This window comes from Hydra vulgaris, chromosome 03 (assembly GCF_038396675.1).
Source record: "Hydra vulgaris chromosome 03, alternate assembly HydraT2T_AEP".
Classification (NCBI taxonomy): domain Eukaryota; kingdom Metazoa; phylum Cnidaria; class Hydrozoa; order Anthoathecata; family Hydridae; genus Hydra; species Hydra vulgaris.
In genome coordinates, this window is record NC_088922.1 from 55,317,501 (window position 1) to 55,334,020 (window position 16,520).

The 16,520-nt window shown below is 27.7% G+C and overlaps 1 protein-coding gene across 1 annotated transcript in view; it reads right to left on the reverse strand.

The window, feature by feature from the left end:
* Window positions 1-16,520, reverse strand: part of LOC100205960 (sodium/potassium-transporting ATPase subunit alpha-like) — a 97,233-nt gene that overhangs the window by 52,292 nt on the left and 28,421 nt on the right. The window contains exon 4 of the mRNA XM_065793728.1: window positions 9,572-9,757. Coding sequence (XP_065649800.1) covers window positions 9,572-9,757 — 186 coding nt within the window. The remainder of the gene's footprint in view (window positions 1-9,571; window positions 9,758-16,520) is intronic.

The window sequence follows — 16,520 nt, forward strand, 5'->3', positions numbered from 1 at the left end:
TAGTTTGAAAATGATAAAGTGGTCAGTAAAAAAACTATTTCTGTGTAGAGCTAGTTTTAGTAAGCATTTTTCATTTTTTATTCTATGGACAAGTCTCTCTAAATTAAATTCAAAAGTTTAATCTATATTTTTATTAATATTTTCTGTTGAGTCTTATCTCTTGCAAAGTTCACCAGACCACTTGCTCTTTATGAGACTAATTTGAGTTCGGCTGTCTTATCTTGTGATCTTAGTGTTGATGGCTATCTTCCTTTAATTCGTAATGACTCCATTAGTAACATGCTTGGCTTGGGCATTTACATTTGTAAGAACTCACCCATTTGTCGGGAAACTAGGTTTGAATCTACAAACTATTCTTTTATGTGTTTTCATTAAGCACCACTTTACTTTATCCTCTTTCTCTTTGCTCAATATCGCTCTCCTTTATCTCAAGACTGCACAAGACTGTATTCTTTTCGATGTTATTTCTGATTGAATTGGCAGAGTTATTGTTGTTGTTGGTGACTTAAATGCTCATCACACTGTATGGCTTGGCTCTAGTATCAGTGACTCTGCAGATGTTAAGGCCCATGGTTTTCCTCACATTGTGCAGCTGCAACTTCCAATCGAAACCATTACATCCATATCTATCAGCAAAACAATTCTCCAGAAAACAGACACCTGTTTACTACTGCACAGTGGGACAAAATCGAGTTTTTTGTGCCAAAATTATTTTCGTAGTTTTTTTTATTAGAATAGCTATATTTATATCTAAAATGCATAAATAAAGTAATAAACATGTAATTATATAATACAAAAAAAAATATTAAAAAAATTAACTATTTTGGTGAAAAATACGAAATATTTTTAATGGACAAGACAACTTTTATCAGTGTAAACATTAAAAATATTACTTTTTGATACATGTATTTGTCATAAAATAACTTTTTTAGATTTATATTTACAAAAATTATATATTATAGCAGTAATGAAAGATTTTGTAGGTATTCTTTGTGTACAAAACATCTTTTTTACATGTTCAGTATTTCTCATCAACTGACCATTAACCGAATACCAATCTTTTGGTATAACTTTTTTTATTGCAAAAAGTTGCAAAATATTTATAATGCATGGCTATTTACATACATTTAGCACAAGATTTACATAGTCAAATGTTTGGAGGATATTGGAGGATAGTTTATCTGATACCTAATAGTAAAGATTTGTAGCAAAAAAAATATCAAAAACTGTCTGTTTTCGATGCATAAAAACTAAAGATTACATTTATGTTAAATTATCTTTAAAAGCCTGAGAAAAAAAAACATTCTTAATTAAAATATAGTTTAAAATGAAAGTCAATAAAGTTAATTTAAAACAATAGTAGCATAAGAAAGTTGATAAATAAAAAATGCAAAATAGAGTTTTGGAACACATGTCAAACCAACGTGTAAATAACCGCATAAAATTACGTTTTAATTAATATTTAATGTTTTTTAACTAGATATTTCCTCTAATGAATATGTCTTCACCATTACGACAAATTTTCACTGTGCAATGCCGATATTGATTTTTTGGTACTTTGGCACACTCTGTCCTACTGTGTACTGCTAGAAACCATTGTAAATAGGTTTTGTCTAACCCCAAAGTCTGCTATTTTCAGGTCATGAAATCTCATATTTCATCTCAAAAAGTAGGCTTTCGTGACTTCTGGAAAATTTTTAACAGTATCAATAAGAATGGCAAATCTGTTACTCCGCGTCTATTGTATGGTTCAGATTTTGTCACCTCACTTAAAGACAAAGCTGAACTGCTTGATAAGAATTTTGATTCCACCAGTTGTGTTCTACCTGATATAGTCAACAAACAGGTTAATCCATTGCCTGATATTTGTATCATTCCATCTTCTGTCTCCATCTAAACTAATTTTCTGCTTAGACTCTTCTTCAGCTTGTGATCCAGACAATATACCTGATATAGTCTTGCAGAAGTGTTCTCCGGATCTGTCATCTATACTTTCAAAACTATTTAACAAGTGCTTATCAGAGTCCTGTTTTCCAGCCTGTTGGAAAGCAGCATCTGTTATCCCTATTTTCAGAAATTCTGAAGAGCAATCTGACCTGTCTAACTACCGTCCTATTAGTTTCCTTACTATCATGATCAAAGTCTTTAGTTAACAAACACTTAATCTTTCATCTTGAATCTAATAACTTACTTTCTGATAATAAATATGGATTTTGATCTTCTTGTTCTACAGCTGATTTGCTAACAGTAATAACTGATAGGTTTTTATTGTGCATTAGATAGAGGTCGAGTGGTTAAGGCTATCACTGTTGACATTTCTAAAGCTTTTCATAAAGTTTGGCATGCTGGTCTCCTCTATAAGATTTCTTCTTATGGGGTATCAGGTAACATCTTTAAGATTATTGAATCCTTCTATTCCAATCGTATTATAAAAGTTGTCCTCGATAGACAGCACTCTTCTTCATATTCTGTAACTTTAGGGGTTCCTAAAGGTTCTATCCTTGATCCTATACTCTTTTTAATTTACATTACTGATCTTCCGGATATTCTCACATCTAAGGTGGCATTATTTGCTGATGATACTACCATCTATTTTTGTCTTGATAAGAAGCCAATACTTTCTAATTGCTTCAGATAAAACCCAATTTTTTTCTCTATATTTATGAATGGTAATGTACTTGATGAGTCATCTACCTTTCATCTTCCAGGATTAACTCTTACTTCTGATCTTTCTTGGAAACCTACCTAAAAATAGTTTTGATAGATTTTTCTGAAAATTATTCCTTTGTTGTGCAAGATGCTGCTCAGGAATTTCACTGGAAAATCAAATTTATTAAATAAAAAAATCCAATAAACAGACTCAATAGCTCAAAATAAATGGGAAAATTTCTAAAAAAAATTGGAATATGGCAATAATAACCCTAAAATGGGTCAGCTGCACAGTACAAAAACTTCAAAAATTTTATGAACTCATGTTACCATTGTACTGACTATGGCATAAAAGCAGAGTTGAATTTCTTGCAAAGGAGTTAGAGAAACTGTGAAGCGTTTAGCAGCACTTGTCAGTCTTCAATGGCCAATCATTAATCAAACTTTAACTCCCTTTAACTTATATGATTTTTGCAAGGAAAGTGTGGCAGGTATTAGTTTATTTATGTTTCCAGTGATGGAGTGAACAGTGTATAAAGCACTGTTCACTCCATCACAAGTGGAGAAACAATTTAATTCTGGAAATCCAGTTGCAAATACCCGTAACAATCACAAATTTGTATTAGTAAATAAAAATCAAGTTAGTGTCAGTCGTATCTTTTATTGCAAAGACTATTTTGTAGGAGGAATAAAATTTTAGGACTCAGGGATAGGGTGAACAATAACTCATGCTCTAGTCATCCTAAACAAATGATAAAACAATGGTCTATGAGTAAACAAGTCAATATAAATCCGCTGGTTTATTGATGGCAACCATGGCTAAAACTATTGCACCATACAAAAACAATAAAATAAATAAGTAGATAACAAAATATTAAGTAAAATGATAAAAAATGATAATACGGGCAATATGAAAAAAAAAATAGGCCAATAAATGTGGTACTATTTATGGCCTAAACTCTAGATAATAAATTGAAAACTGATAATCACTTGTGTGAGATAAAAGTATATAAATGTCGTTAATGTAACAAATTCATAGTATAAAGCTCACAAAGGGCTATAATACGTGGGTGTAAGAGGTAAAAAAATGTTTGTGCCATGATAACCAATCAGAATTAAGTAGTGGATAATGGTGATCCTCCTCCTCAGGAATGCACTGCGATCACCAATGACGTTTTGGAGAGCCCAAAACCTGCACTAACGCCACTCGTTAGGAGCGTGTCCTTGCAACAGATCTCATCGCCTGCACTCTACATCATGCTAATTAATATTGCAATATAATAGGACTACACTACAAAAGTAAAAAATCCCAATCCCTATCCCAGTTTTTAATACAGCTCCAACATTCTTAGAGATCTCATGAGGGTGGTAAGAGATGCGGGTGGTGTGAATATAAACAAATATGTAAATACATATAAATATCATGTACACTTACACTAGAAGAGACAAATATGTACACATGCATGTATGCGTCTGTATTAAAATAAACAATTTTAATGTTTAGAAATAACACAAAGCAAATAGAAAATAGTAATTAATAATTATGAGTAACTTACCGTTTCTTTTATGGCTGAAATGTGTCTTATAAATATAATAAGTAAATACCACTCATAAACATCGAAACTAAGAATGTTTGTGGTTAGTGCAAAAGTAGTTAGTAGAAAATATGGTAGAAAATGTGGTAACTCCAATAGTATTAGAAATATAAATCTTATCTTGCCTGATAAGTAGAGACAATAGCTATCACACAAAACAGACTCAAATAAATTAAAAAATGATTAGCCAGAGGTAAAAAAATACAGACATATAATCAGTAGGCAGAGAATAGTGAGAAAATAAATGAGATTTTTTACTAAGAGCTTATAACCACTGAAAAATGTAACGTTTAAAAACAATATTGTTGACAAAACGACCAAACAAATGTTAGTGAACATTGTAAAGTGCAAACCACAACAAACTAACTTCGCAACGTCAGATCAAGAAAACTAGATAGAAACAAAAAAGCTTATGAGATCATGATATGTATAAAACTTATCTAGTAGTATGGTTCAGTATATTCCAACCAAGAATACATTTGTTATAAAAATACGCTAATATTCACGCTGTTATGTTTCTCACACATATGCGGTCTCATTCACACATTATAACACAAATCTGAATAAATATACAAGGATAAGGTCAAAAAAAGATTATGAACAAAAGTATATGATAAAGAACAAATATTTGATATACTGATTTTAGAGACTCTTGATGTCTACAGGTGTGATGGTGTAGTGCATTAGTATTTACCGTTTGGTTGTCTCGTATGGTCTCGTTATATTTTCGTTCACTTTCAAATCGGGTAAATAGAAAGCTAAACACAATCACTCTTTGCGCTTATGGGCTAGCACATCAGAGCCAGACGTAAGACCTACAGAATGGATTTCAATTGATCGAATGCACACACTAGTCACCATAGGCCACAAGCCATCGCTCTTAGCCAAAAGAACTACCTCCCCATGCTGATGTGGAATGATGTGCTATGGAGTGAGATTTTAGATCCGAGCACATAGTCAGCGAGCGCTGATCTGACATGGATTGTGGAGCTTCCGAATGAACGTGTGCGTGAGTGTCAGCGAGCCATTACGTTATTGAGCGCTGTAACCACATCCAGCAGGATAGCCTAATGTCCGTTTTGTCATTGTGGTGTACATTGGAAGAAGTTGGGGCTCACCAGCCACAAAGAATAACTTAATTGTTCTAATTGACTTAATGCTCTAGTCACTCTGTGTGTAGAATATACGCAACAAAGAACATATATTTGATATACTGATTTTAGAGACTGTTGATGTTTACAGGTGTGATGGGGTAGTGCATTAGTACGTACTGTTTGGTTGCCTCATATGGTCTAGTTGTTTTTTCAAAAGAGCTACTGCCCCGTGCTGGTGTGGAATGATGTGCTATGGAGTGAGATTTTAGATCCGAGCACATAGTCAGCAAGCGCTGATCCAACGTGCATTGTGGAGCTTCCAAATGAATGTTTACGTGAGTGTCAGCGTAGCCAAAAAGCACTCAGGAGAAATAATTTAATTCTGGAAATACAGTTGCAAATACCCGTAACAATCACAAATTTGTATTAGTAATAAAAATCAAGTTAGTGTCAGTTGTATCTTTTATTGCAAGCAATAAGGAAAGTTACAATAATAGCTTAAATTAGTTTCACTCTCTTATTTAAGTCCTGGAGATTTTCTTGCATCTATTTATGAACCATATTGGTGGATTGGTAAGATTCATGAAATTTCAGAAGAGCAAGAAAATGTTTTCATTGATTTTCTGCATTTTTATGGTATAGCTCAGTCATTTTACTGGCCTAGCAGCATTGACAAGTCAATATTACAACTTACCATCAATTGTTATTTGAGAAATTAATTCCAAATAGTTAATTCAAAGCTATTTTAAATATATAACTAAAATCATGTTTTTCAAGTAATGTACTTCATATTTTTGCTGATTTTTTGTACTTTTGTGAAAATCTTTTATAAGAATGTTAGTTTTTACAACAAAATATTTTACTTTTGGGTTAAACAAACCTAGTTTTGGTGCAATTTGATAAATCTTCAAGGATTGCAGTGTCATTAGTAGAGGTTAAGAAGGGTCTTAGCCACCTATTTTTTTCCAAATTTTAAATATAAAAATTAAAATATAATATTAACTATTGAACAAAAAATTTTCTGGCTCTTCTAGATAAAACCCTGCACCACGCTCGTTGATCTTTAAGTTTAGCACAAAATCATAAGTTAAAAAGATATATAAATTGACCTGATTTTTTCATTTATAGTACAAATCTCTCCAAAATGATTTTTGTTGTTTCTAGAAGTGCAAAGTAAGCACTTGCCAGTGGTGCAATAAAAAAATATAAAAGTCTGCTTACATTGAGTTTTAGGGGTTTAAATACATATCATTTTAAGGTTTTTCACTTTTGGCAATATTTTTGTTTCTAAATACCTCATCATAGACATTTATAAAAGAGCTCATTTTTACTTCAAATCATTATGTTAGTATTTAGAACATTCAAAAAAAATATTTTTGACATTTGTTATTTTTTCATTGTTATTTTTAAAAATTTAACACCTAAATTTGTTAAAAAATATCAGTGTTGAATTTTTGACATCTGTTGAGGAACCATAAACAAACATGTAGACACAATATTAAACTTTTACTAAGTTTTTTTGTAATCTACACCTTCAGTTTACTTAGAAACCTTGTTTTTGAGATGTTTTGGCATTTCATTACAAAAATGCAAAAATCAAAAATATACAATAAAAAAGAGCCCAAAAATGCAATTTTTAGCAACATAGTCTATTCAAAGTTTGGGTGTGTCTTTAAAAATGTCCTATAAAACCCAAAATAATAAACATGATCTAAAAATTTAGCAATCTTCATAAAACAGATTAAAAAACTAACAAAATTTTATAAAAATCTAAGATAGTCTTGTGGGGACCTCTGGACCACTTGGCGTGGAATGACCAAAATTTAAAAAAATATTTATTAAATTATTAATTAACAAAAATTAAACTAACTAGAATAAAGCTTAGATTTAGAGTTTTGACCAAAACTAAAATTTGTAACTAACTGAAAAAACAATTAAAACCAACAGAAAATAACAAATAAAAAACCTACAATTGAAGACCAATTGAAAAACTTTAATTTTAATTTACTTGTTTTAGTTTTAATTGAAAAACTAAAACTAACAAGCAAACAATTTTAGTATAATTAGAACTAATTAATGTTTTCGTTTGCTAAAATCAGTTAAAACTATGTAATTTGTTAAAATTAGCAACACAGAGTTGTAGAATGTTTATTTAATAAGCGAGACATTTGACACCTACACTACGCCTCAGGAAACACAAAAAATAACTTGTTTCCATTGCATCATGGCCAACGACACAGGTTTCGAAGTAGGGGGGGGGGGCACAATAGTCAATTTCTAAAAATAATCCTCTATATCCTGAATTTTTTTTTTTTAAAAAAAAAAGGTCCTTTAGAAAAAAAGTGGGGAGGCATGTGCCCCCCCAGCGTTGTTGACCCTGTGCATTGGTTTCATTCGGTGTTTTATGGTTGAGAAAGAGAGAATTGGAACTATAGAAAAAGATTAAACAAGTATTGAATTTTTTTTACAATTACTTGACATTAATGGCTCTATGCACATAGAGGCTATTATATACGGATCTTACAACAAAAAAGTATACAGGTTCTTTAGAAAGCATTAGAAACAATATTTAATGTTTAATGTGTAGGTCAAACCATACTGGTTCAGTGTCATGTGATTTTGGATTAATGTTATTATTTTATCTAAAGAAATACTTTAAAACTTTCAAGTGTTTGTACAAACTGTAAGTTTTTTAATTATACTTTTTTAACCTAATTTTTAGCTATTAGACAAACCTTAAAGTTAAAGCAAACAAAATCAGCAAATAAGAAAGTTAAAGTGTTAAATATATTATGTAATATCATGCAAACTTTAAATTATGGTTTTGTGAATCTTCTCATATTTTCTTCTTATCCTAATCGTCACAAAATTTATAACTACATAATTACAGAGCTTTAGTTTAAATAATTCACTTTTACACGTGTTCACTTTAGCTTTGATTCAGATGAAGAAGTTATTTCAGCGCAAAAATCATTATCAAAAAAGCAAACAATAAATTCAGAACTAGAACTGTTAGAATTAGGTTTAGAAGAAAAAATATCTGCATTTGTCGACGCCCAAAGTTGTGACAATTCCTTAGAGAATGACCTTTCTGATTAGTCATACATACCCAAATGGACTGAACCTCCAGTTAATGGAGTTCAACCTTTTGCATTTACTGATGTTTCTGGGTACAACCAGAATACAGTTAAAAATGATCCTCCTTACTTGTATGAACTTTATTTTACAGATGAAATTTGTGAATTTATTGTAAATGAGACCTATCAATTTGCATCCCAAATTATAAACAAAAAAGAACTACAAGCAAATTCCAGAGTAAGGCGTTGGTAGCATCTAAAAAAATAATTAATGGTCAGAGAAGGTGTTTGGTATGTTAGTAACACAAAATTCAAAAAAAATTCAAGATATGAATGTGTAGAATGTAACATAGGACTTTGTGCAGCTCCATACTTTGCCAATTACAATGCAAAAAGTAAATATTAGTGAATATATTTTTAAAATTTTGTGTACAATACAAACGTACAAACGCCATTTTGAAATAAACTTTATGCAATATTGAAATATATTTAAAATACAGAAGGTTTAATAAACATAATATTTGTGAAAAAAGTTTGAAGTCAGCATATAAAAGTGGGATTTCCATAACTTGATAAAATTGTTTCTAATGCTTTTTAAATAATCTGTTTAGTTTTTTGTGGAGTTTCTCTACATAAAACTTTGTAGACTATTAATGTAAAATAATAATGATATCAATAATATTGTTTCAAAATGTGAAATTGAAAAAAATACTAAATACCTTGGGTAGCCAATGACTAGTTAAATAAAAATTTTATTTTTTAAATAAATTAAACTCTCTGTGTGGTTTTGGAGTGAAACCTAGCTTAATTGATTAGCATTTTACAACTTTTTAGTTCATTACAATTCAATGACGTATATGTAATATATAACATAACATAGTGTAACGAAAGTTAATATAAATAATATGATGTAAAAAAAAATAAAAACAATAAAAACAATTTATAACAAAAATTAACATTTTTTCTTTCAAAAAACAATTATGTTTCTTTGAATATAAATATGTTGTTGAAAAGAAAACTCATCAAAAAATAAGCAGTTTATCACCGAGTATCTCCTTAAATGGATAAAAAAATGGTTACCAAATTATGTAATATACTTGTTTCTAATCAGTTAAGCTAATAAGATAGATGCTTGTTTAAAAATAAAACTGCTTGCCTTCATCCCTCTAGATTCAATAATGCGAACATCAGCAGGAATCCTGTTACCACTTTTCAAATATACAACATCTCCTACAACACAATAACTAGGATTTATTGTTACTTTTGAACCATCACGCATCACTATGGCTTCTTGTGGAATAAGTTTTTTAAAACTATCCATAATTCGAGAACTTTTTGAATCCTAAATAAAAAAAAAATTTTTTTGGACAACGTTTTATTGACCAGAATGAAAAGTAAATGTTTTCAAGAATAACAAAAAATTTTAACTTAATTTATTTTATTTTACTTTTTTTTTTTTTTCACAAAATTTTTCATAACAATATAAGAAAAAAGCTTGACTGAAATTAATGCAAAAATCAGAAATTACAACAAAGCTCTTTGTCATCAGCTTTTATTCCTAATAATAAAAATGAAATATATATTATGCAGTAAAATTGAAAAGATTTATAGAAGAAGCTTTAATGATAGACTGTAAAATTAATAGACAAAGCCAAAAACATCCTCAACTTACAAGGATGCTTTGGGTTTTCTCTATAACATATAAATAAAACATGTTGCCCTGTTTGAATAAAGTATATAAAAATCAATATTCTAAAAGTAGAATATGGTTTTTTATTGTAGCTAATTTTTATGTCACTGCCAAGGTCAATATAACAGCTAAACTCTGTTCATAAAATTTACAAATGAAGGTGTAGTGAGATTGCTCTGTTTCTCAGACATCTTTATCACTTCTGAGACAAAGTTTTGAATTGAAGAAGGAACTTACTCTCTTTAATTACATATTAAATTCATTATATGGCATTAACTTTAAAACATTTTTATAAATATAGTTAAATTTGTTATGTTATAAAACTATAAATATAATTTTGTTGTTAAGAAATATTTTAAGAGCTGCATAATCAGCTTTTTTGAGGATATTTTTGTTCTTAAATCACATTATGTGTACCTCAAATCAAAGATTTTTCTTACTTGAGGTTTTTTTATTATTATTATTATTAATATAATTCACCTCTGCAAGACCAAGAGGGTCACTATGATTGAGAAGGCTACTTTATTGTGGTAAAAAACCTCCCTTTTTTTTAACTCCAAAACACAAACCTTGACAAACCTCTGTGCAGAGAAACAAGTTGAATGCGGTATTACCAGAGACATGGCGGGGATCGAACTTGGAACTTCTCTCTTTTATAACAAGCACACTACCATTACATCACTACCACAATTTAATAACTTGTCTAAATTTTGATGTAATAAATACATCAAAATTTAGACAAATTAGTTTTTATAAATTACATCATATGTCTGATGATTTGTTAAATGACAAATCATCACACAAAAAAGTCTTTTATACAACTCTAGCAAGTGATGTAATATGAAGAATTCAAATCTGTCCTCATAAAATAAAAATTTTCACTGAATTATCAACAACAAAATTAATATGTTTGAGGATCGCTAAGCTGACATCTAGTGCACTGCGCTGATCTTAAAAAACAGATCATACATAGAAATCCTTTACATTATTTGCACCTACAAATCTCTAAGTTGTAAATGATTTTAATGATTTTAATCATTATCATTATCATGTAATAAATAAAATCATTATCATGTAATAAATAAAATCATTATCATGTAATAAATAAAATCATTATCATGTAATAAATAAAATCATTATTATATAATAAATAAAATAAAGTCAATTAAGAACCAGGAAATTATTTTTAATGATAAGAGTCATTTTAACATGATTTACTTTGTTTATTTATTTCATCCTAAATGAATACTTTCTGTAGTTTTTAAATCAATTTTGTTATTGACACAACCCAAAGTCAAAAAGCATTCATCACAATAATTAGTAAAACATTTTTCTTTTGAGTGAAGATGCTTATAAATAAGAGAGTTTATATGCCTTCTGTAATGTTCAATTATTCGTGTCTTTAAGTGGCAAGTAGATTTGCCAATATAATAGGATTTACATCCTGCACAAACAATTTTTTTTTGTGCAGAATGTAAATAAATTTTTTCTACTTTTGACATTTTCTGTTGTCTATGTCTTTATTTTTTCTTTTATCAATGATTTTCAGTACTGCAAATCTCCTTTCTTATTTATCTTTCTTTTTTTTTTTTAATTTTAATTCATCTCCCCAATATGAAGGCCACTACAGTTGAGGAGGCTACTTTAGTTGTGGTTACAACCATCTCTAAACTCTATAACTTCAAAACACGAACCTTGATAAACAAAGCCGCTGCGTGGAGAAACGAGATGAGAGCAGTACTACCAGGGACATGGTGGGAATTGAACTCAGAACTTCTTGCTTATGAAGTGAGCCCTCTACCAGTACACCACTATCACATCTGAACTACACAACATTGTCTGTGGAATACATTCAGACAATATTGTGTAATATTGTATTACTATGTCTGCTTATCCTGGCAGATAAGCAGACATGGTTATACAATATCCCAAAATTTTTTCTAATTTTTAATCAAAGCTAGCTGTTTAAGGATATGTTACGCACCACTAATCTAACTATTACTTATCTAAAGTAAATAAATGTATAAATTATTGTGCATAAAAGTATTACAAATAGAAATGTAAACTTTGACAAAGAAATTTATAACTTTGTATTCATTATTTACTAAGAATCACCTCAATTTCAAACCATATAAAAGAATAAACTCCCACGATGAACTCTGCTAGTAGTTTCAAGTTGTGTAGATCTTTGTTTTTTAATCCATGCTCAGAGCATCAGATTTCGAAGTAGTCTAATTGCAAGGTTCAACCATCTTGCATTATTGAATGGGCCAATTTGAATCTCCTTTAAATCATTAGGAAAAATACCGGATGCTAGTGCATTTTATAATTTGTACAATTACTTCTGATCTGTAGATAAAGAATCTACAACTTTTTTCTTAAGATGAATTAGATCTACAGCAATATCAAGCCAAGGTTTGTTTTTGGAAATAGGAAGAAATGTTGCTTTGTTAACAAGTTTTCCAATGTTTCCAAAAAAATTATTAAAAAATCCTAAGCTGATATTAAATGCTTAAGTGGCAACTCATTGGTAATGTAAAGCAAAAATAATCCAGATTAGTTTGAATCATAGTTTCTTCTCAAAATATTGAATGAATGCGCTCTTTGAACATATTGTTTTTCATTTTTAGTGAATTTAACAACATTTAAATAATAAGTTTTATATTATAATGAAATAAAAATGAAACCTGTATTATGTATTTTCCAATCATATAGCTGTTCAATTATAGGTTCAGCAGGTGTTCAACCTTCTCTCTACTTTGAGTTATCTACAATGTGAAATAAATATCCTACACCAGGCTCAGAATATAAATAATAGTGATCTTTATTGATTTCTCTTTGGTGATGTTGTATATGGTGATGTTTGCTATCATAAACATATACAGCAAATTTTGTAAGGTTTTTTCTATCATCAAAGATTGTACTTTGTGTATCATTTTCTTTAACTTTATTCTAATGCTTCTCTTTAAAGGTTTCCATTACACTTTGTTTTGATCTATCAATTTTTTTATGATCCAGAGCAAGACTTGTATCAGGAATATTATCTTTAAAAAAACCTGCATCCTTGGCTGCTTTCAAGGTAGCAAAGTCTATTTAACTGCATATTATGTTGAGATAATTCATCAGAATACAGTACAGCTATAACTCCCTTTGATAATACAGTTATAATACTCTTTGCTTTGTTCTGCTTTCTTTGATCATTCTTATTTTGTTTTAGTGCTTCTCTCTAATCAACAAAAGCTATTAGCACTATTTCAATGAATTTTATTCCTCTGTGACTTTAAAAATTGAAGTTTAATAGCAGGTGTTTTGTTTTTCAGATAACATTTGTTAACAATATGATGATTATTGCAGCCATCACAGATTACTTCTTCACATGATTTTATTGGTTATTTACACCTTGCAATAGCAAATAGTTTACCTAATATCTTTTTATGGTCAGATTTTTGTATAGAAGTTCCTCTACTTAACACCAGACGGAAGCCAAATAGAAGAAAGCGTATACGCTTTCTTCCATTAGTTAATGGTTCATTTTTTTCTCTTTTATCAGAGATAATAAATATAAGAGGATTAGCTTTTTTGCCATTTTACTAAGGACTACAATTTTTGAGAAGTTTGCTTTAAACTTGTGTCATTTTCTTTAATCCTAAGAAAGACCATTTCTTAAAACATCTCTTAAACCAGGTAGTTCTGACTCTAATAAAGTTTTTCACTTATTTCTATAGCACGTGTACATGCACAAAAAAATGATTTTTTAAAAATGTGATTAATAAACATTTGTTAAAACTGTTACTTGTGGTCCCAATTTAGCGTGCATTAACAAAAAATTATCGAACGATGTGATCGGTACAATTTTACCAAATTACTATTAACCCATTTTAATGGTAAAAAATACCCTAGGTTTTTTTCACCATTAAAATAGTACTATTTTAATATTGAAATGGGTAAATAGTAATTAACTTATTATAAAATATAGTAACTAACTTATTGCAATTTTGGATATTGACCTGACAGTGGTCAAAATACTTTAAATGAGTGATTTTATTCAAAATGGTTTTAAGATTATGTGCATAGTAAAATCAGTTCAAGTAGGTCCAAACAATATATTTATGATAAAACCAATATTTTCAGGTTCAAAATTACCAAACTAAACATATACATATATATATATATATATATATATATATATATATATATATATATATATATATATATATATATATATATATATATATATATATATATATATATATATATATATATTTATATATATATATATGTAAACATACGTATATACAAATATATATGTTTATAAATGTAAATATATATATACATACATATATGTATATATATATATGTTTATATATGTAAATATATATATACATACATATATGTATATATATATGTTTATATATGTAAATATATATATGTTTATATATGTAAATATACATATATATATATACATACATACATATATGTATATATATTAGGGTGGGTCACTTTTCAATATATATATATATATATATATATATATATATATATATATATATATATATATATATATATATATATATATATATATATATATATATATATATATATATATATATATATATATATATATATATCTGGCCTTGTTTTAAAGCATTAGGTTGCCGGCAATTTATGTCACATAAAGCAATTTTATGAAAGCCTAAAGTGATTTCCCTTAAGCAACTTTTTATCATTTTTTAACTTTTAAGTTATACTATAAGTGGTAGGATAAAAGAAGTAATTAATTTTATAATAAACCACATTAACTTTTAGATGAAAATTATATAAAAATGGTTGTTACAAAAGTTTAAATGACAATTATGTTAGATATAAGCGCTATTTACTAATGAAAAAAACTTTATTTATCAACTTGCAAACACAAGAGTATTTATACGATTTTTAGTTGCAATAAAAAAAAATTTACTTAAAATTCTATTTAATAATAAAAAACAAATTTATAATAAAAAAAAAGTTAAATTTTGATTTATCCTTATTTTATATTATAATATTTTTTTTTTTTTAAACTTTTTCTTATTGTAATAACTAATTTTTTTTTTGCCTAAAAAACACTAGCAGCAAAGATTGTAACAATATAACTTAATTCTGATAAAAAATATATGATTTAATTTAAAACTAATTCAATAAAAAATAAATAATTTTGTTCTGATAAAAAAATATATATAACTTAAATTTGATTTAAAAAATATATAATTTAATTCTGATTAAAAAAATATATTTAAGTTTATAAAAATTAAAGTTAATGCTTGGGTTTAACTCAACTGTCAAATTTATTTTAAAATATTACTAAATATTGTTCAGTATTTAAATCTCATTTATTCTTAAAAAAAAGTTAGCTCATTTTTAATACAATCTTTTCAGTTTTCCTTCCTAAACATTTTTTTTTTAAAACTCAAAATTAAATTTTAAACATGTCCCAACACTGCATCAAAAATTTGCACTAAACATCACAAAATTTTAACATAAGTTAAACTTTTTTTATAACGCAAGTTAAAGCGCAGCAATTATTTTTTAATAAAGGATATATATAGTGATATAACTTTAATTAATGGCGTTTGGAAAAATAATCTTTGCTTCAACAGCAAAATCACTAATAAATAATAAACTTTTAATAAATAAAGTAGGTAAATTAATGTAATTTTTTTATTTGTTACTCCCTAATTTTTTTTAAATAAAAAATTATTTTTAGTTGCAAAGCCACGATTAAAAATTTAAGAAATAATCATTTAAAAAAATTTAACATATTTTAATTCCATTATACAAATGCCGAGAAAAGAAAGAAACTTGTTTATTTCAAACATTTTTAAAAATGTAATATCAAATTTATCTATTTAATACAAAAAAAAAATTGAAAGAAAATAAACATTCCCTGATAGTAATAATAAAAATTGAGTTAAATAATATTTAACTTGTTTTGCAGTAATATTATTGCAATAATTTAAAAAAGTTAATGTCTTCAAAAAATAAAGAGAATTTTATGATGCCAAATTCACATTAGGCTAATGCATTAAGCATTTTTTATTTAAAACAAGGTTTTATATATGTGTGTGTATATAAATATATACACACACATATATCATGTTTGTATGTTAAATATATATATATATATATATTTAACATACAAACATTCAGTACATGCATTTATCATCTCAAAAAATAAAAATAAATTCATTTTTTACTAGAAACTCAAATTGACATTTAATTTTGTTATCTGATAACAACATACTAAAATATAAACAAGCAGGGATTTCATTGATTGAAAACTATGTATGGGAAAGCATTATCTCTATATAAAAGAGATCCATTACAATAAAAGAAGAAACAAAAAACATTTTTATTTATTATTGAGGATTTAATTCTACAA